General features: G+C 36.7%; 5 protein-coding genes across 6 annotated transcripts; 2 read left to right on the top strand and 3 right to left on the bottom strand.

The window, feature by feature from the left end:
• Positions 1-3,982: 3,982 nt before the first annotated feature.
• On the top strand, positions 3,983-7,531 carry LOC118038737 (uncharacterized; the record flags this gene model as incomplete). Its single annotated transcript, XM_073408926.1, has 5 exons — positions 3,983-4,125; positions 4,161-4,242; positions 4,472-4,835; positions 5,437-5,505; positions 6,246-7,531. Coding segments are annotated over 4 exons (600 nt in total), but the record flags the coding sequence as incomplete, so codon positions are not given.
• Positions 5,490-6,785, bottom strand: LOC118038877 (expansin-A20). Its single transcript, XM_035045361.2, has 3 exons — positions 6,652-6,785; positions 6,197-6,515; positions 5,490-6,095 (listed from the first exon to the last, which is right to left on the bottom strand). Exons 1-3 carry the CDS (start codon positions 6,779-6,781, stop codon positions 5,792-5,794), a joined length of 753 nt encoding a protein of 250 aa, XP_034901252.1. The 5' UTR covers positions 6,782-6,785; the 3' UTR covers positions 5,490-5,791.
• A 3,574-nt stretch (positions 7,532-11,105) lies between the features above and the next one.
• LOC118038880 (uncharacterized) lies at positions 11,106-14,410 on the top strand. 2 transcript variants are annotated; one of them, XM_035045364.2, is made up of 5 exons: positions 11,106-11,736; positions 11,810-12,072; positions 12,527-12,664; positions 13,465-13,704; positions 13,916-14,410. In XM_035045364.2, the coding sequence occupies exons 1-5, from the start codon at positions 11,130-11,132 to the stop codon at positions 14,027-14,029; spliced, it is 1,362 nt and encodes a 453-aa protein (XP_034901255.1). In that variant the 5' UTR covers positions 11,106-11,129; the 3' UTR covers positions 14,030-14,410. The 2 variants fall into 2 exon arrangements, with proteins under 2 accessions (XP_034901255.1, XP_034901254.1); XM_035045363.2 differs by having other exon boundaries at positions 13,456-13,704.
• A 173-nt stretch (positions 14,411-14,583) lies between these two features.
• LOC118038879 (pentatricopeptide repeat-containing protein At2g03880, mitochondrial) lies at positions 14,584-17,315 on the bottom strand. The gene has a single exon (XM_035045362.2). It carries the CDS (start codon positions 17,228-17,230, stop codon positions 15,296-15,298), a length of 1,935 nt encoding a protein of 644 aa, XP_034901253.1. The 5' UTR covers positions 17,231-17,315; the 3' UTR covers positions 14,584-15,295.
• Positions 17,316-17,713: 398 nt separating this feature from the next.
• Positions 17,714-20,698, bottom strand: LOC118038881 (probable galactinol--sucrose galactosyltransferase 5). The gene is made up of 4 exons (XM_035045366.2): positions 19,481-20,698; positions 19,180-19,357; positions 18,586-18,953; positions 17,714-18,430 (listed from the first exon to the last, which is right to left on the bottom strand). The coding sequence occupies exons 1-4, from the start codon at positions 20,696-20,698 to the stop codon at positions 17,867-17,869; spliced, it is 2,328 nt and encodes a 775-aa protein (XP_034901257.1). The 3' UTR covers positions 17,714-17,866.
• Positions 20,699-21,075: the final 377 nt, after the last annotated feature.

The raw sequence follows: 21,075 nt of genomic DNA, 5'->3' as shown, positions 1-21,075 counted from the left end.
AAACTAATAATTTTTTAAAAATAAATTAGAAATTGATTTAAGCTACACCCTATAATTGCATGCATATATATTTTTTTTATTAACATAAATATTTATATCAGTTTGTAGATATTTTAACTAATATTATAAATTCTAAAATTAATAATTATATTAATCTCTAGCTTTCCTAAAATTTATACAACCCAAATTAATAGAAATATTCCCAACCAAGTTGATGGGTTTTGCATTCGAACGTGCTTACTTCTAGCCAAGGTAGCGTCGAAGTGTCTTCACTTATTCGCATGAAGACAAATATAGAATGATTATTTTTCTTGTCTCTACAGAGGTTTTGCATACGAAGATGTATCGATATAAAGACATATAAAGGGTAGTAAGCCTCCGTCAAGACAAACGAATGGGTGCATCTTTCATTTTCCCTGTTGCGCTAAACACCAAAGGAGGCTGATCCTTGTTCAATGCTTCCCAGTTCCCGGTCTATTTCCCTCAGCACTGCAAACCTCTCATCCAATGTCACAGACGCAGCTTGAGAAGAAACAATGTCCCGAGTTCCAGCTTGACGGAGCAGACTATGCCAGAGCCCATGTCAGGGCCGGGGAGCTTTCCGGTTAGCAACGCCGGAGAGGCATGGAAAGGGATTTCCCCTGACATTAATTAGGATGGAAACACGGGAGAGAAGCTTAGGGTTGAGTGACATAAAAAACAGGTACAGTCAAACCAGACCTTTCAAATATGAAGCCTTAGCTTGCTCTCTGATGAAGTGCCGCTATATAAATGCATCACAAATATGCTACCATTTTTGGACAAGAAAGTGCTTGAAATACAAAACCAGATCTAGCTACTCGTTTATGGAGACAACAACAATTGTAGTTAAAAGCACATACGATGACGTCACTTGAAACCAGCTGAACATTGCTCTTGTGCGCCCTCATCATCCGCGCAAGTAAATGAGCCTACCTGGACAACAGATTCCAGCTCATTACGTACTTTCACCGTTGTCTTAGCAGTTGGGATTTTGAAATTGTTATTGTTTTTTAAAATATTTTTTATTTAAAATTATTTTTAATATTATCATAATAAAATAATTATTAATTATATTTTAAAACTTAAAATTGTCTAATTTGGCCCGGAGAGAGGGTAAGACATCTCCGTGGATGATGAATGTTCTAGAACATCCATCAGTTCTAATTTTATTACTGTTATTTTCTACGCATCAATTTTAGTGCCTCCAGATCCAAACCCGCTCCTGCAGCAGTCTGTCTTGACTCTTCAGTAACTGCGAAGCCATCCTGTACAGTCAAAAGAACAAAGTTGTAAGGAATGCTTAAAGAATTGCATTTGGAAAGTACGAGATAAATTAGGGGTCTTTTTTTTTTTTTTTTTTTACAAGAGAGAGAGAGAGAGCGCGCGCAAAAGGTAGGTGGTCTTGAAGATTTGCGAGGAGTCATAATATTCAAAATATTTTTAACTTAATATTTTTATGTTTTAAAATATTTAAAATCCATAGATAGAGGTGCAAGGCCAATCATATGTAAATCTGGTAAGATGCTGAGAAAAATATAACTAGATTACATCATAATCCGGATCATTATAAATTTAGTAAAATATCATGTCTAATATTCGTGGATTTATTCAAGAGTTAAACCCATATGATCATGGATATGATAGGACATAGATTTATTTTCTTTAAATTTTAGTTATATGTCAAACCTAATTGAACTTAAAGATCCAAGTTAAAATCATAAAGTTCTATGTTCAAATTATGTATATGAATTATTTATGTATTAAGAGGTAATCATCTCTTCACTTATAAATGTATAAAAAATCTCTTAAAAGGTTTATCGTATTTTTCATTTTATCAATAACATATAAGAAATATTGATCTCATATTAATTATATGTAAAGAATATTTATATCTTATTAATATCCATAAAAAATAAAAGGATTTTCTAGTCTTTTCTTCTCTCATGGATAACAAGATTCAAAATACCTTATGAACCATTCAGGTAAAAAAATTATTTTTTTCCTACTCTAAGAGCTATATGTATATCTTATAACATCAATCACAATATATCAAGAATAAACCCACTTATTTTTTGAAATAAAAGTTTTTTATTTCATTTATTATTATCTCATTTGAAGTTATTAACCTTATCATTAGATGATCTTTAAATCTCACCAACAAGGACTGTTTTTACAAATACCATGATTAGTATTATCAATTTTTGCACTTCTTGGGCTAAGAAAAAAAATATAAGTAGATTGACATTTGATTAATCATTATTCATATATCAAATAACATGTTCTTTGAATATATTAGATTTTTAAAATATCATCAATTTGATTAAAGTGGGTGTCCCATTTAAAGTTGTTATTATTTTTTTAACGTGGTTGTCTAGGCCAGCTTGCATGTATCTCGACTAATTCCACAAACCTGAAATTAGCGACCATGTAAGCTTTCAATAGTCCTGAGATTTGCAAGATTCAAACTGGTGATCTTTAGAAAGCAAATATATAGTATAACCAGTTGAGCTACACCCCTCAAAGTTTTCATTTAAAATCATTGATTTTATTATTGAAGGGCTTTTAAGTCCCACCAACATTAAATGTTTTTACAAATACAATGACTGTTATTGTCAATTTTTGTATTTTTTGGGCTAAGAAAAAAGAAATAAGTGCATGAACATTTAATCAATCATTATTCATATTACTGAATAATATGTTTGTTTATTCGGGATATAAAATATAATTTTTGAAATAAAAATACAAAATAAATAAATAAACTATAATTTGTTTATGTAATTAACCATTTTCGGATTTATCTGCATTACCTACTAGAGTAATGTAACATTGAAAGGCGATAAAAACGTTGTTCTTCATGGTTCATTTATAATATAATATATATTTTTTACTAGCATCGACTAAAATTATAAGATTTACTTTAAAATATAAAAATACATATTTTATTTGATCTGTAATTTGAAAAAATAAATTCATAAATACCCAGATAGAGTATACGTTGTTTCTTAAATAGTCTTTCTCTCTCTCTCTCTCTCTCTCAATAATCTTTAAAAAATTTGTATTTATGTTTACCTGAAAACACATATTATAATTACATTAAATTAAAAAAAAAAGTTAAAATGCGTGTACGTTAATTTGAAAATATTTTCTTTTATTATCCAATAAAAAACTAGAATAATTAAATAATTTTCTTTTTCAAAATTTCATATATGATTAATAATTAATATGTTATTTTATTTTGAAACAAAGTTTATTTTTTACTTGTTTTAATCTTTTAATATTTTCTTATTCGCTCTCAAAATTAAATTAAAATTTTTCAATCACGTCCTCACCTACCTATCTCATTTTTTTAGTATTTATTTAGAAATATAATAAAAAAAAATTGTATTTAACTTTTTTTTGAAGTAATATTATTTGTATTTTTTAAAATTTATTTTAAATAATAAAATATAAAAATAATAATTTAAAACTAAAGTATATTTATTAACACTGCGCTGCAATCTATTCTCTTACAAGTTAATAAAAAAATATTCATTTAATAGGTGGTGAATAATAAAAATTTAGAATTAAAAAGTTTATTTTTCATGTAATTGAATAGTAAAATTATTAATATTAACAGTAATTGGAGGTCTAACGTTGATTTTAAAATGTATAAAAATTAATCATATGTAAACTGTTGCTGGTTTACATATGTCCGAACAGTCAAAGTAAATTAAAAAAGAAAGAAAGTGAAAGTACTATCTCATGTCACTACTCACCACCACCATCCTCTCACTGGTCACTGCTGCCGGTGCGGTGCGGTGCGGTGCGGACAGAAGAAATAATTAAATTCAAAGAGGCTGATGATAGAGAAAAACAACCAGCTACACTAGTAGTAGTTATCCTTAATCGAAAGCCAATCGTTTCGGAAAAGCAGAAACCTCAGCATCGACGCCATTCAAACAATACAAGCCTTCAAAAATAAAACGAGCTTACTTACAAAAACGACAAGTCGCTGCTTGATCAAGCCTTCCGTTCTAAATTCAACCGATTGTTGAAGTTCGTTTTGACTGCCGTTCCTCGCCAACTCCTCCGCCAGAACCACTGCCTTTTGGCTCTCAAGGTCAAATATCATTCATTATTTATTTTTAAAACCCAATCACAGAGGAGTACTGGTACAAACCACAAGTGGTGTTTTATGATGAGATGATTAAAGTAATGTCTAGCAATCGATTTATTGACGAGGTTCGGCTTCTTTTTTTTAGGTATTTGGAGACTGAAATTAGTGGTGATTTACAGTGAATTTAATCAACTGTTAATGACTCTGATTAGTTTTAAGCTGCGTGGACTTTTTATGGAGTGCTATGAAGTTCCTGTTTGTGTTCATATAAATTGATTTTCAAAATGATTTTTATTTTGAAATGTAAAAAGTAATTAATTTTTTTTTTAATACCACCATCAATTAAAAAAATAAAAAATAAATAATTTAAAATTAGAAAAAAAACTCCAAAATACAAAGTCTGTTGTAATAGGATGTGAACCTAACAGGTCTCCATTTAAATTACTCGTGAGTGGTTTAGAATACATTGGCGAATCTGTTACTGTCAGGCAGGATGCTTACAAGTATTACGGTGATTCCCTGAACTACGACGGGGGAAGAGATAGCAAGTTGAGTTACTTAATCAGAGATAGATCAAAATTCCAGCTTTTGAAGTGGTTAGTTCACCATAACTTGGCAGTACGAGTACCTTGTGAAGAACAACCTGGAATGTGTGTTCAACTTCATGTTGCTGACAGAGAAATCATACATGGCCTTTTGGTTCTGCAATGCCAACATGGTATATGTTTCTTCATTTAACTCCATCTCTATGATCTCTTCTTTCATTACCAATAGCCTGTGTTTTTCTTTTGCTGCTTTGTTTAATTTTGGTCATTTTTGTAGTTGTATCAGATATGTAGTAGAAACTCACTTCTTTTACTCTCATTTCACTGGAGCATGAAAGTTGAAGTGGGTGATTTTCTTTCCTCTGTTAATCTATCCTACTTTCCTTGTTATGATTACTTTTATTAGAAAAAAAAACCCATTTTACACACTGGAAATGTATAGAGCAAGGACTCTGTGGAGACAACTGTATCTCAATTGTCTCCCAGATGAATTAAAGTAAGAAATGTTTTATCCTGGTAGCTCATGTGACTGGAAAGGTTCAGCAACTTTTTCTAGACCTAGTAGCTGTGTCATCTCTACAACAGCATAAATTCACTTCTTTGGTTATGCTTTACTTACCTCAGTTTTCAATATTGAGCCTCTGTAATTTCGACATCAAATGAGTGTCTCTCTTTGTTTTCCCCTGCTATACATACTAGCAGTTGCATTTGATGAGAAAGCTTCCATCATTGATGATTTCCTCAGCTGTGCTTAATTTATAATCATTCTTGTAGAATCCAAGTAAATCATCTCAAAGTACAGCCTAGTTCATGAAGCAAGGATTGCCTGGTTAAAAACTCACGGTAAGAGATACATATCCTAAACTTTTCTCTTGTCTTTTGAAGTGAATATAAACCTTAAACATTTCAGTAGTTACACATTTCAAGAGCAGTTAACTTTCTACTCTCAAAAGCACGCAATGAGACAAAACTGGGACCTTGCATTCCTTTTTTTTTCCCCAACTTTCTTTTACAACTTTCTTACCTTCTTTTGACCAAGAACCAACTTCATCACATAGCAAGAGAATTTTAGTCATTCTAAGCAAAAGGGAAGTGTGAACCTATGCCTCGAGCCTAAAAGCCTCTCACACTAGAATTGTTTGCCTTCAAATGTCTGACCGAATTGCCATTTTGCTGGTGCAACATTGTAAGATGTGAGTGTTTTTCTGCTGCTGGTTGTAACCTCGAAAGATAGAGGCTGTCCAATAAGGTTGACATTAGATTGCCAGTTTTGTCCCCAGTTTCTTGCCATAGGTATCCATGCTGTTTTCGAACCCTTCACTTTCACAGCAATCACCTCACCATCCAACCCCACATTGGAGATCAGGACTTGATAGAAGTGAGAATTTCCACTCACTGTGAATCTCAGCCCACCCCTTCTTTCACACTTCACCCTACACAAAATTAGCATAATCAAAGTTTGTTCATCTAAGGTACTAAAAAATAGAGAAGCCTATACTCATTTAGCAAGTAATTGCGAATTGATCAGTGATACCTTCTGTGTTGAACTGGCACAATATCGGCTTTTTTCTCTGCGATTTCAGTAAATGCTGCCTCTGACATCTCGAAGTGTTCTTTCGGGAAATTACACCAGCCACCATAATCCTCCGAAAGCCCGTAATTTGGAGGGCAGAAATCTGTTGCAGTGAGAATGACCGAGGGGCTACCCTGCAGGCACCATAAGATGTGGTCGACACATCTGACCTCGAAGCAAGCCCCACAGGTACTCCCTCTGTTGAACAGCATGCTACTTAGTCCAGCACTGTACTTTCCATAGGTGGCCGTGTGAAGGTCCGCATACCCACAAGCACCTTCTGCAACATTAAACAATGGTAGTTTAATCTTTACAATCCAAACTGGAACTTTTTTTTTTGGAATATGAAACACCATTACGAGTTGAAGAAACAGAATGTTTCACCCTTACTAGGACCAGTTGGTAGAAAATATTACCTACAACGATCGATCCATTTGTTTCCTTAACGTATGTTGCAGTGGCAGACTTCCATTCCTCATCATCAGCGGTGATCTTCCATGTCTGGTGTATAATCAAGTAGAGAAGCATGGCTTTTAGAGCACCCATTTGATAAGCAACGACTATGAGAATTCTGATTTGTACTTGATGAGATCCTTTTCTTCTTGTTTCTTCCCTATCTTCTCTTCTCTGTGAAATTATGGTCTTGGGTGAAGAGAAAGACCGCCCTTTTCTTTGGGAAATGACTCGAATCTCCTTGCTGAAATGAAGCTAGCTTTGCTGGTTAGATGGCCACCCCATAGATGAAACTGTGAAATTTTGACAAATAGGCTCTTTGGGAGACCGTAGTCCAAAATGTAGGGACGTGCAGCAAGCCCGAGAGGAAGGGCAGCTTTGGTCTATCATGGACAAAAGCAATGCCTTCTTTTCTTTGATTTTTTCAAGCAGGGAATGTAAACTCAAAAAAGGGTTTAGGGATTGTGTATGGAGGTTGCATGTTTGTTGTTGTGGCAGACACGGAGAGCGGAAAGTCTTCGGCCCTGCTTCTACTTGCGTGCACACATTTGTTGTTATTTACATAATTTGGCTCGTCTTTTGAGAAGAAACCCGCTGGGTTCCCCATGGCCATATGGAAGAGAAAGTGTGATTGACTAATTGGAAGCTTGATGAGTATATTTGGAGTTGATTGGCTTCTATGAGATGAAGCAAAGATGTATGGTGAAATTGTGACCACGCAGTTGCCTCTGCTGTGCCTGCAGCCTGCTCATAAAGAAACTGTGTGCTCGAACGGTTGGCTTGGGCATTCGCGCTGTAAATAATGAAAATAATAAATATTATTTTAAAAGGTTTTTTTTTTTATTTGTATTCATGTAATAAATTTTGATATGATATAGCAGGTAATAAAAAAAATAGTAGGTTCGAGTGTACAAGGTTTAGCTACAAGAAAAACCTTTGATTACACCTTGTGCCCGAAACAATGCCTATAATTTTTAAACGTTTTTTTTCTTTTGAAACCATAATTTTTTAAACACTTAAAATTAATTTGTTAATAATCATAAAATCATAATAAATTTTTTATTTTAAAATCTTTTTATTAGTTACAAATCTTTAATTTCTTGACAGCTATTTAATTTTGTAATTTATCTATTTAGTTGTTATATGTTAGCAATCTATATATACAATGCACTTTTACAGTCAAAATATGCTGAAAAAAACAATAATATTATTTTACAGCACTAAAATTCGACATCAAATGCCTAGTAATTTCACCAGCTTGACTGTTAGAAAAGTTAGCAGAGGACGGATGGAAGATATAGAAAATTTTGTTCAGAAAGTAGAAGCAGCTGGGAGTGGGAACGTAATAAGCAGATTACTGTATAGATTAGTCTTGAACAAAATAAATAAAAAAGAAAAAGAAAAAGAAAAATCAATTGCCTAATGCATGGTGATCATTTAAGAATGGAAAAGAGGAGCTGAATCATACAACTATAATGTCTTTCAAAGGGACGATGCATGTAATGGGAGCGTTTTTGCCCTTGTCACGAATGAGCACAGAATCATCGCCATTGCCACTGCTTGGCTTGTTCAAATGATAGAGATGGTAAGTCGTTTGATCTAGAGTCCCTTCTCTGTAAACAAACACAGTCTCCTCCTCTTCCATTCGACGCCACTTCCAATCTCTATCCACACTTCGAGAAAGCGGCATTCCCCTATCATCATCATCATCATAAATGAGCATTGATGTATTTATGAAAAGAAACCAAGTAAATTAATGCATTGATGTATTTACCTGACGTGGAAGAGATCGGAGATGTCAGACATCTCGAGGTAGAGGTTAACGGAGTCGATGAAAGCTTGGTAAGTATATTGGTGGAGGCCATCTATCTTAGGGTAAGGCAGCTTGGGTCGCGGTGGCACTGGCGACTGCTCCTCCGAGTGATCGTAGCAGTATTTGCAATATTTAGGCGGCTTAGCCATGTAAGCGTACTCCTTCCACGACGAAGAGGCAGATGGAGGGAGCCCCACGAAGCCCATGGTAGTCATGAGGGGTTCAAGCTCTTCGTGAGTCATAATGGGATTGAATGTTCGAGTGTGCCATAAAGCTAGCTTTCTCATGCACTCCTCCATTAGAATGATCAGTACTGTGCGTGCTGCCTCTTTTTGTTTCCTGAGGTTTTCTTTTTTTCAATTTATATATATAACTTTTGGGTAGTAATTCTGGGGAGGGAATAGATCAGACTCTAGAGAGAGTCTGCTGTGGCGGTGGTTAAGCGGTGAAAGGCTGGAAAGTAGGGGTTTTGTTTCTGGAGGTCGTCGTCTTCTACGGTGGGATTTGAAAAAGGGATCAGCTTCTTCTGTTTTGCTATTTGTCTACGTTTAGTAATAACTCCATTAATTTAATTCATTGCTTGGACTAACCTAAACCTAAACCTAACCTATATTGGGAGATAGAGATCTAGTTAAAGAGGAAACATGGCGGCGGCGACCACTGGGAGAGGCGGTTTCGTCATGCAATCTGGGCTCTTTTCCAGGACGCGTTATTTACAATTTTGGAGGGGTGGCATGGCCGCATCTCACGTGCATGAATCTCTCCAGTCTTTATCTCCGCGTTAAATTAGAATTCTTATATCTGCAACATATCTGTATTGGAAATTCTTAATTTATCTTACTTTCAACTTTATCTTTGTTTCGGTTCATGAAAAAAATAAATTTAACACAGTACCGTTTAATCTTTTCAATGTTTATTTCTCAGCGACTCCTCTCTATTTGCACTTGTGGCCCACTACAAGTTAACCTAGTGAATCGTCACATGCCTAGGTTTCAAAATAAATCTACTCGTAATTAACTCCATTAAATTTGATTAATCTAGCTAGTAGATGAACTTATGATGTTTTTGATATTATTATAATAAAAACTAAATGGTATTAGTGTTCTACTATGGATTATAAATGTTTTTATTATAGATTAAAGCAGTATTTATCAAGAAGAAATTGACTGATTCTTGTAATAAATTATGAACAGTTTGTTTTTTGTTATTTTTTTATAGTGTGCATGTCGGGACATGCCATTCTTTTTATTTGTTAGATACATGTCTTATTGTGATATATGTCATTCTCCTTATTTATTCAGTGAAGAGGGGCTGTTAGTTAGATACAAGCCTTATTGCAATGTACCCGGTTACGTGATAGCTCTTAAATTTAGTTGATTTTGCATGGGATGACAAATGTTTCATTGTTTTTTTTTTTGTTATAGGCATGTATTTGCTCTATCACTATGCTCAGTCAGTTGATACAAGTTGCATTGAATTGTTTGTTTTAATTATTTTTTTGGATTCTCTGGATTCAAGGGACATAAAAAGGATTTTGCATTTGAGATTGATTGGGTCTGGTGCTAAGCTAGATCCAGCGCAATATTTGGGTAATAATAATATTAATATTAGTAGTAATATTAATATTATTTTTATTATAATTAATATTATTAATATAATAATTAATGAATTTTAAAAAATTATTATTAATATTAAAAAAACAACTATAAATTTGATTTGAAGTGTAAAATCATCATCATCATCATTAATAAATATGAAAAAAATATTATTATTAATGAAGAAAAACTATAAATTTGATTTGAAGGGATTAAAAACTATAAGAATTTGGTTCAGATGAGTTTATTATTATTATTAATAATTTTTTTTAAAAAAATATTATTACTATCAAAGAAAAACCATAAAATTTATTTGAAGAGATTAAAAATTATAAAAACTTAAGTAAGATAAGTTTAATATTATTATACTCATTAATATTACTAATTTTTTTTAAAATATAAGTATTATAAAAAAAATTAAATTAAATTTAAATGATAAAATCAATTATTATTGTTGTTATATACTTCTCATATACCGCTATTATTTTATGTTTTTTTTTTATAACACACGTTGCTTTTATTTTTGAGATGATTGTTGCTAGACGTTCATGAACTGGTTTTTACTTCTTTTTTTTTTTTTTTTTTTAAATGATTGATAAGAGTGGGGGGAGAGAGAGAGGGGGGGGGGGGGGGGGGAGATCTAGGTTTATTATATTTATTATTTCCAATAATCAAATCAATCTTCATAGCTGACATGAAAACAAAGGGAGAATGAAGGGCGTAATTTATGCTGTGTTAAAAGAAAAGAAAAGGTTGCCTGTGATTCGACTCATCCATTCGGCTGATCGTGAAAAAGGATAAGGTAGGATCATGGGATTGAAAATCTTAACTTTGTTAAGTAGATGGTTTGGTGGAAAATATTTTTTTTAAAAAATAAATTTTTTAAAAATAAATTTAAAAAAAGTGAATTATTTTTAATGTTTAATAATATAATAAAAAATAAATAAAAAATATTTTTTAATATTTAATTTTATTATAAAAAATAAATTAAAAAACAATTAATGTCGTGACTTACTTTAAGTGACTGGCAGAAATGGAGACAGCCTTCTTCAGCTTCAAAAACCATCTTCTCCTTCTCCTCCTCTTCTCAGTGCTTCTACTAATCCTTACAATCCATCCATTAGAAGCAGAATCAGAAGATGCAGCAATCATATCAAGGTTCCAACAATACCTTCAGATCAACACTGCACAGCCCTCTCCTCAATACCAACAATCAGCTGACTTCCTTATCTCCCAAGCCAAATCCATCGGCCTCGAGTTCCAATCCATCGAATTTGCCCAGAACAAGCCTCTCGTCCTCCTCAAATGGCCTGGTTCTGACCCATCTCTCCCTTCAATCCTTCTCAACTCACACACAGATGTTGTCCCTGTAGAACAGCATAAGTGGGCCCACCATCCTTTTGGAGCCCATGTTGATTCTGATGGTAATATCTTTGCTAGAGGGTCTCAGGACATGAAGTGCGTTGGCATGCAGTATTTGGAAGCTATTAGACGCTTGAAGTCTTCTGGATTTCACCCTCTTCGTTCTGTTTACTTGTCTTTTGTCCCCGATGAAGAAATCGGTAGCCGTGATGGTGCTAAGAAGTTTGCTGATTCTGAAATCTTTAACAGCATGAACGTTGGGATAGCCCTTGATGAAGGTAAAAAGTTTTGTATATAATTTTCTTTTCCGATTATTAGTTAGCTGTAAATTTTGTGTTTTGGAAATTACAGGGTTGGCATCGCCGAGTGAGAATTACAGGACGTTTTATGCGGAGAGGAATCCGTGGTGGTTGGTGATTAAGGCCACTGGACCACCAGGACATGGAGCTAAGTTATATGATAATAGTGCTATTGAGAATCTTTTGAAAAGTGTGGAGAGTATAAGGAGGTTTAGAGCTTCTCAGTTTGATTTGGTGAAGGCTGGTTTGAAAGCTGAAGGAGAGGTCTTTTCTGTCAACATGGTCTTCCTCAAGGCTGGCACTCCTTCTCCTACTGTAAGTTGGGATGAAATTTTAATTTTTCTAGTTGTTTTGCTGATACATTTAGGTCACTAATGAATATTATGCTAGCTAGAACAATTATGGTAGAACTGGGAGTCATTATTCTGAAGAAAGAGCAAAGGATTTAGGGACAGTTTGAGACAGTCTTTGTCCAATCATGTTATGCTGTAGATGTTGCAAGAATGCTCCAACACGTAAACATAGGGCCCAAGGCAGGGGTTTTTCTGCACTTTGCGTGAATGCCTCAGGACAAAAGTCACAAGCTTTGTCAAATGAACATCTTATTTTTTTCATAAATGCACTCAATCTCTGTTATAAATTATCTGTTGATTGGCTGATTTATTTGGAAAAGTACTAATCTTTATGGCACTCCATGATGAGAGCATTGTGAGTTTACAATCCTACATGTTATTGATTAGATGGACTGATATTCTCCCTTCTATTCCAGGGATTTGTCATGAATTTGCAGCCATCTGAAGCAGAAGCAGGTTTTGATATTCGAGTCCCACCAACTGCGGATCCTGAATCTTTGGAGAGACAATTTGCTGAAGAGTGGGCACCTATTTCACGCAATATGACATTCCAGGTATTAATGCACTTGCTGGGAGGCTAATATCCCCCCCCCTGCTGTATCTGAAAAACATGAAACTCACAATTGCCTTGCTTTATATGGTAACCAGTGATATTCTTGAATTAAGAAGTGGGAAAAAGGTGACGATTATGCTGGTGTCTTTTGGTAGTTGTTTTTCACGCTACAATTGGTACTTGTCATCTAAAATAAAAGTTCCCATTTATCATGAAGCTTAAAGAGCACGTCTTTACTTCTTTGCACCTCTTTTATAAATACATTGTGACTTGCATTTATAAAAGCTCTAAAGTTGGGGCATTAATTAACTCGGAAGGAATGGGAAGGGAAGAGATTATTGCATTTTGATCAGTAGCTTCGGAAATATGATCTGACTATATAACCCTTTCATATACCCCATTCAGGGCCCTGTCCTGGCAAAACTAGCTCAAGCCAATGGCCTTTTCTTGCTAGGATGGCAAGTAATAAGAGCCTTAAAAGGAGGTGACACGATTCCTGCTGCAAATATTTTGACTTACACTGTGAACAAGGAAGGAGAAGTATAATCTATCAAGAGAGGCTTTTGGCAATTTAGGCTAAAGGAAACCTTGTTAACTGATACAAGTTTAACTCATATCTGTGTACTTACATGCAATATGGGCACAGCATGTAGAAGAAACATTATCCGGAGGAATATGTGATATCTGATCACTTGTTGGAACCCTTGCTCTTTGATCATGGCACTTTTAACACAATAACTATTTGAAGAGTTCCCTTTTCATTTCCAAAGCCAGTTTTAATTGTGTTTATAGCTTGGGCAGTTTAAGGAGAAAGCTTCTATACACGATAAGTTTGGGAGGCCAATGCTCACGAAGACTGACAGTTCTAACCCATGGTGGATCCTGCTTGAGGAAGCTGTCAGAAAAGCTAATGGAAAACTCAGTAAGCCAGAGATCTTTCCTGCATCAACTGATGCTCGCTACATTCGGGAACGAGGCCTGCCTGCAATTGGCTTCTCTCCTATGGCAAACACACCTATACTTCTGCATGATCATAACGAGGCGAGTGTTTAATTCACTGCGTCCATTTATATTTCTCCATTTGTAGGCTAATACTTGTGGCTGTTTTTCTCATACAATATTGTCAGTCATTGCGCGCTAATCTCCGTGTGTGAATGAGAGTGCATGCAGCTATGTTCTATGCAGACTCGTTGCACTTAATTGGAATCGATATAATGCATATTAAACCATCATCGTGTCTGCTCTGTTGCAGTTCCTGAACCAAGATGAGTACCTGAAAGGCATCAATATCTATGAGTCAATAATTAAAGCTTATGCATCTTATGTTGAGGACAAAAGCACTGGAAGCTCCAGGGATGAGTTGTGAGGGAGCTAATGCATTATCTCATGTTGAGATACAAGAAACGAAGGCTGCATATATGAGTTGTGAGGGAGCAGCATCACCACTCATACCCCATCCTTGAGACCATATATGTTTTATGAGTTTCTGGCGGTGAAACACAACGATATTTGAGATTTGCAAAAGTGATGCATGTGTCAATAAATAGGTGGATTGATTATGACTATAAGTCAAGAATTGCGCTATGCATTCTCAGTTCCTCTTCACTTTGAACCTGCTTAAATGTTCATTATCTTGAAAAATGTACATAATTTCTTAGTAATCAATCATGTATCTTGATCAAAGTAGTTGAATGGCAGGTGGTTGAAAAGCCATTCCCAGGATTTAAATCCAAGTTATATACCAGTATGTTAGATGTCTGGGATCATCAAAGTGATCGCACTCTTATTTCAATTTTTTGTTTGATTTTGAGCTTGGTAAAGTGAGGAAAGCATAGAAATGTATGGACAGAACCATTTTTTACAACTCGATTTATTAGTTGTCCAGTTGAATGTCTAATTAGCTTTACGTGCGTGTGTGTAGGCTATAAAACAATTATTCTATACATTTGACGGGATAAAAAAATGCAAGTTATTGCATGCGTGCGTTGAAGAGGCTAGAGAAAATATTGAAGTGTCACTCTTTGTTTTGTTTTTCGCTTAAAGTCTTTAATTACATGAACAGTGCAAGGAATGGGGGAAAAGCACGAGACTACTACATAACAGTTGATAATATGAATTCCAGTGAAGAACAAATTTTTTGCAGCAGCGGTCACAATCCCGAGGATGGCAAGCAGTTGGAGGATATTCATCAAAGTCATCCATCCCGCTTGATTTCAGTTTGCTTACTAATAGATCGATTGATGTATAGAGGCAAGTGACAATTTATTTGGTCAATCAGTTCATCCGTGGACCATTCATCATTTTTTTGAGGGCTTTGAGCTTTGATGTGCCATCGCAGCATTCGTAGCTATAGGTCATTGGAATGGAACAACTTACCTGATATTTTTGACTTGGTTTTTCAAATCAGTTTCGAGTGATCACACATTCTGTAATGGAATCTTTTTCATTGAAACGGTTTTTCAGTGCCGGTGTGCCACCCATTGTTTCCGGCAAGTTGGAGGCAGCATTTATTGAATGATCAGATAAATCCAATCAGGCAGTTGAGTTGTTCTATGGGTCGCCGTCTTCTCTCCTTTCCCCACTCTCTAGATGCTAAAAAGATGCAAACCACAAGGGCCAACTTGATCTCCTGTCACCAAAAATCTCCACAAGAACAAAGCCCGTCTTGGAAATGATGGTATCGAACGGGATCTCTGATAACAATAATCCGCTGCTCCATCTTTGCTAGAAGTTTTGTAAAGAGATGACAGTCTCCACAAATCCTCAGATTTTTTCTGATTCTTATAGTTTGACCCCTGGGCAAACTCATCAAACCAAATACAATTGCCAGTTTCTCACTGTGGTATCTGAGGGAGTCTTGCATTTGCTCCCCCTCCAGATCTTGCAAGACAAAATTGGTGTCAGGAACATAGCCGACTCCCATGAGTTTATAAATTAACTGGTTCAGCTGAATGTTGATTTCACTGATTTGTGGATGTGATCTGTCTCCTAAGATGAAAGCATGAATCTGCTTACTCACTTCAATCCAGCTACATCCTGGTTCTTTCCTGATTCCTCTGTTGGTCATGGCTCTCCTAACTTCTGCAACATCATTCCACCTTTGAGTATTTGCATAAATGTTGGATAACAATACATAGGTTCCTGCATCCTGGGGATCCAATCTCAGAATTTGTTTGGCAGCATGAATAGCTACATCCACATTCCGGTGGACCCTGCATGCATTAAGCAAAGCCCTCCATGTAACAGCGTCTGGTTCACATTCCTTTTCATTTATCAAGTCAACAGCTTCACTGAGCCGTCCAGCTCTTCCAAGAAGGTCAATCATGCATCCATAGTGTTCTCTTCCCGGATCAATCCCAAACAGCTCTTTCATTGAATGGAAATAGTACAGGCCTTCTTCCACAAGACCAGCATGGCTGCAAGCAAAAAGAACACCAACAATAGTTACGTAGTTTGGTTTTATCCCCAAAACTTTCATCGACTCGAACAACTTCAGGGCCTCTTTGCTGTATCCATTTTGTGCCAAACCAGCAATCATGGTACTCCAGGAGATCACATCCTTCTCTAACATCCGAACAAAAACAGCATTAGCATCTTCCAAACTTCCACACTTGCAATACATATCCAAAAGAGCATTATTCAAAATCAAATCTTGATCGTACTTCAACACATGAACATGGACTTGCCTCCCCAATTCTAACAATGCCAACCCAGTACAAGCTCTCAAAACACTTGTTAGCGTCGTTTGTTGGGCTAAGAACCCAGCTCTCTTCATTCTCTTAAAAAGCCTCAACGCTTCATCACCATCGCTATTTTGAGCAAACCCTGCAATTATCGAACTCCAAACAACCAAATCCCCAGTCACCATCTCATCAAAAACACGCAGTGCATTCTCCAATTCACCCCATCTGGAATAAACATCAATCAAAGCACTCCTAACAAACACATCAGAGTCTAAACCAATCTTAATTATACAGCAATGCAACTGCCTAAGATTAAACAGCCCATCACAGGCTCTCAAAACCGAAGAGTACGTGAACATATTCGGTCTCACACCTTCTCTTAGCATCAAAACCAAGAACTCCAACGCCTTATCATTTAATTTAGCAGCAGAATAAGCTGATATCATCGTTGTCCAAGAAACGACATTTCTATCAGGCATTTTGTCAAACACGTCCTGTGCATCGTGTAGAAGACCAAACTTGACATACATGTTGATCAAAATGTTGATTAAAAACGTTTTGGGCAAGTGCCCGTTGGAGAAGAGGTGGACGTGAATACGTTTGCCATGTTGAATAGCTCGACGGGCCAGGCAGCACTTGATTAGCTCTGAGTACGTAATACAATCAGCCCGTATACAATGTGTGTGCATGAGTTCCAAGGCTTGCATGGCTCTGGGCAAGTCTCTTTGATAACAAAACTTGGTGAAATCATCGAGTAGGGAAGATGGGAATGCCTTGTTGGAGACATTGAAGGACGCTATGGAGGTGAGAGAAGCAGTTGATGATAGCAAAGACGGTGGCTTTGTTATAAATTTCTTCACCACCTTGCTTGAAATTGTTTTCATAGCGTAGTAGTGTTCAGGTTTTAAAATTAGTGGGTGGGCTTTGAAATGAGAGAATTACAAATTAAGTTCATAAACTTTTTATCGTTTTCTTTTTTAAAGTCTATGTCTACTCTTTTTTAATGTGTATGATATTTGTAGCAGTGTTTATTTTTTTTTTAAAAAAAAATATTTAAAATTTTATTACAAATAATATATATTTACAATTTTTTAAAATTTATTTTTAACATCAAAATTTTAAAATAAAATAAAATAAAAATATTTTTTAAAGAAACCCACGCAAAGAAAAACAGTTTTAATGTGATGGTAGCATGTACAAATACAAAAGCCCACTTTTAATTGAATTAATTTGTAGCGATTAATGATGATCCAGAGTATATAGAATCGGCAAATTGTACCAATTATAAGGTGATAAAATTTAGTTGATACAATGAAAAGCATATCAATATTATTATAAACGAGAGAAAAGGTCTCATATACCGGGCCATCAATCTGAACAGCAACAGCACCTCCTTGTTTCTTTTTCCCAATTTAGAGGGAGGATAGGATAATAATCCGTCCCTTCAAATTCAAACCAATAATAAAATGATGTTTGATGATGATAGCAATCAATTTCCTTCCTAATCAAAACCCTAAACTCTAAAACAAGTACTCAGCCATAGATTGGCCAGAAGGAGCAGACCATGGCACTTGAGTGACAACCATGCACTCCTCGTACTCAAATGGGACCTCTCTTCCATCAATTTTGCAAGCAATTGGTTTCTCAGATGCAAAGACCCTCATTTCTCCGGTTCCCGTGACGCCAATTTGGACAGAGCTACTAGCATCGTTGTAGGCCAATGACTGGATAGCACCGCCTGTGTTGAGCATGTTCACCAAGCCTATAGGAGCAAACTGGACTCGTTTCCCCGCCAAGGCAGTAACCGGGGAGACAGTAATGAGCTCAAAATTGAATGGTTCCAGGGCCATCTCAATGTTATCGTATGGTTTGCAGAGAACCAGCATCTTGGACTGGGAAAAGTACATGGCAAACACCTGCACTCCTTCAATGGAGATTGGGTTCTTGCCACTATTCCATTCGATGTCGTTGGAGTTGGTCTTAGCAGTCACCAGGTGAGAAAATTGGGATGCGCATTTGTTGCGTCTAGTCTCGCGGCACCATCCTCCTCCTTGGCAGTTAAATGCTCCGATGACTCCAGTGAACTGTCGTAATTCCCGGTGATAAAATTGGCAAAGTCAGCAAAACAGTTCGACATGAAATGAAATCCAAAGTCTAGCTGCATATATAGGCACAAGACAATCTCTTTTTTAACATGGAGCACAGTAAGAATACTTCAGAACCAAAATTTGCTGCTTACCTTGTTGAGGTTCCAGATTTTAAGCATGGTATTGCCATCATGCAGAGGGTCCTCAAACAGGCAATCCTTGGTTGGGAGGGCGTAGTACTCACACCGGAGAATTGTACCATCCGGCAACACTAGCCTCCTGAGCAAGGGGAAGTTGTGGTTCCCAACGGTGTCACTGACATAAATTGGGCCACCAGAAATTGCCCTGGAAGCAGCGTGGAACTCAGCACAGGGATGAGTAGACTGGAACATGTCCCAGTCAGGGCGAATGAAGTTGCCCATCCACAAGCTATTGTAAGCACAGTGCACCATGTGACATCCTTGGAGCCAAAATGTGCCATTAGGATCACCAGATGGATCTGTGCACCAGAAATCATCACCTGTTGCAGCAGTATAATAGGGTATTTATATAAATGAACTAGATATCATTTAAAAAAGAAGATTAACCAGCAGTCATAAGATGTTTATTAGCTAGCAGCATATAAAGCTGCTGTATAACCAGATTACTAAAACTTCTACCAAAGAAACAGGTAGTACTTAAATCTCATTGTAACTTCACAGATTTTTGAGCAACAAATCGATCCATAGGAAGTTGAAGCGACATACCAACACGACCAAGAGAGATGGTCTCTGTACCAAGGAACATGAAGTCGTTGCAGTGTTCCATGCTGGCGATCACACCATTTCCATTGAAATGCTTCCTCACCGAGGCTGTCAAGGCCTTGTAATATGCCTTCGCTAGCTCAACTCTGCCTCCATAGTTTTCACTCAACATTTCCAGCAACTGCACATTATTCAGAGAAATGTATTTATATGATCAACTGGACATCAATTAACAGGGCTTGTACTTCGTATATTAAGAAATCATAAATTTAAAAACAGATTAAATATTTGCGTACGAACTCACATGGATGACGTCCACCTTAACACCATCAACCCCAACATTCTCCAAGTGTGAATGAAGCCCCTCGTACATCTGGCTAACTATCTCCGGCGGCACCAGCCCTATGTCATTGTTGACGATCTTATCAACGGCAAGGTCCTCCATTGTCATCTCCAATCCCGGCGACAGTTTTGGCTTCACAATCTCAGTTTCAGGCAAGCCAGGCACATTAGGCCTCAGACCACCCCAGTACCCACATAGTGCATGCCACACATAAACATAGTCCACAGACTTAAATTCCTCCTTGAGGTCCTTTATAAAGGCTCCCATGCCTTTATTATCGTTGGCACCAATAGCCAAACTCTTGGGACTCACATAGTCCCTGAACTTGTAATTCTCCTGGAACTTCAATAGTCTGCATGGCATCTGCTCACCAGCAACAGCAGCGTTCATACCTTCTTTTGTGATCGGGTCCTCATCATGACTAATAGATTGCCAACCATCATCAATCAACACAAGACCAGGTGGGCAACCACCTTCAACCAGACCCTTTACACCTTCCCAGACACCTTGAGGGTGCACAGTAAGATAAAAGGCATCCCAGGTACACCAACCAAATTTGTCGACAATACCTGGAGGAGTTTTCTCCTCCAAAAGCCTAAAAGTACCCAAATGCTTCCTCGCCACCTTTATGGCCTCCTTCACCAAATTGTAAGGATCATCACCAACATGCACATAAAGAACACTTCCGAATTCGGCACCAGAAACTTTTGTGGAACCACTTTCCACACAAATATCAATGTTGTCGTTGTTTCCGGGCTGGAGAGAGGCCCGGAAAGGCCCCTCAATAAGAGGAAGGAGGAGGACGTAGGGTCGTCCCGAGTCAGACTTATCAAGCATGACCATCTGAGTCTCATGTTCAAGGTCTCTGCCATTGGAGCCAACCCAGTGAGTTGTCCACCAGACCTTAAACCTGAATATGCTCATAAACCTTATGCTTTTCAGTTTCCCAATAGGGACGACATGCCTGTCTGCGGGTTCTTTCGATTCGAACCCAACAAAGGATCCGGCAATGGGGGAATAGGGAGAGGAAGTCATGGTGATGTTTTCAGGGACATCAGAGAGAAAGATTTGGCCATTGGCAGTGAAGTTTGATCCCTCAAGAGAGATCAAAGACGGGTTAATGCCATCAACCACCCCTGAATCACCAGTGTTAGCCCTGCTAATGCCTGGAGGCGACATGGTTGACCACAAAAGGAAAAAAACGAGAAGATGGGTTCTGCCTAGCCTTAAAAGAGAACAATATAGAGAAAATTGGAGAAAAAAACTAGGGTTGTTGGAGTGTTTATGATGAGAGGAAAAGGGCTGAAGTGTGCTTTTATATATACAGAAGAATGGGAGACTGAAAAAGGTAAGTGCAATATCGAAGGAGATTCAGTGTGATTCTGACAGCAAGTAATTTACGTAGTTAATATTTGCGTTTTAATGGAAACCTTGAACTTGCCTTTATTATTGTTAAGCTCCACAGAAATGGTAAGTTCTTTGTTATTAATTTGTGCAGGATTTGGGGGGATACATTGGATGCAGATATACAAGACAGGATTATGACTATGAAGGAG

This window comes from Populus alba, chromosome 4, assembly GCF_005239225.2.
Source record: "Populus alba chromosome 4, ASM523922v2, whole genome shotgun sequence".
In the NCBI taxonomy this organism is placed as follows: domain Eukaryota; kingdom Viridiplantae; phylum Streptophyta; class Magnoliopsida; order Malpighiales; family Salicaceae; genus Populus; species Populus alba.
The sequence above is the reverse complement of the archived record's forward strand: the minus strand, read 5'-3'. Positions and strand labels throughout refer to the sequence as shown.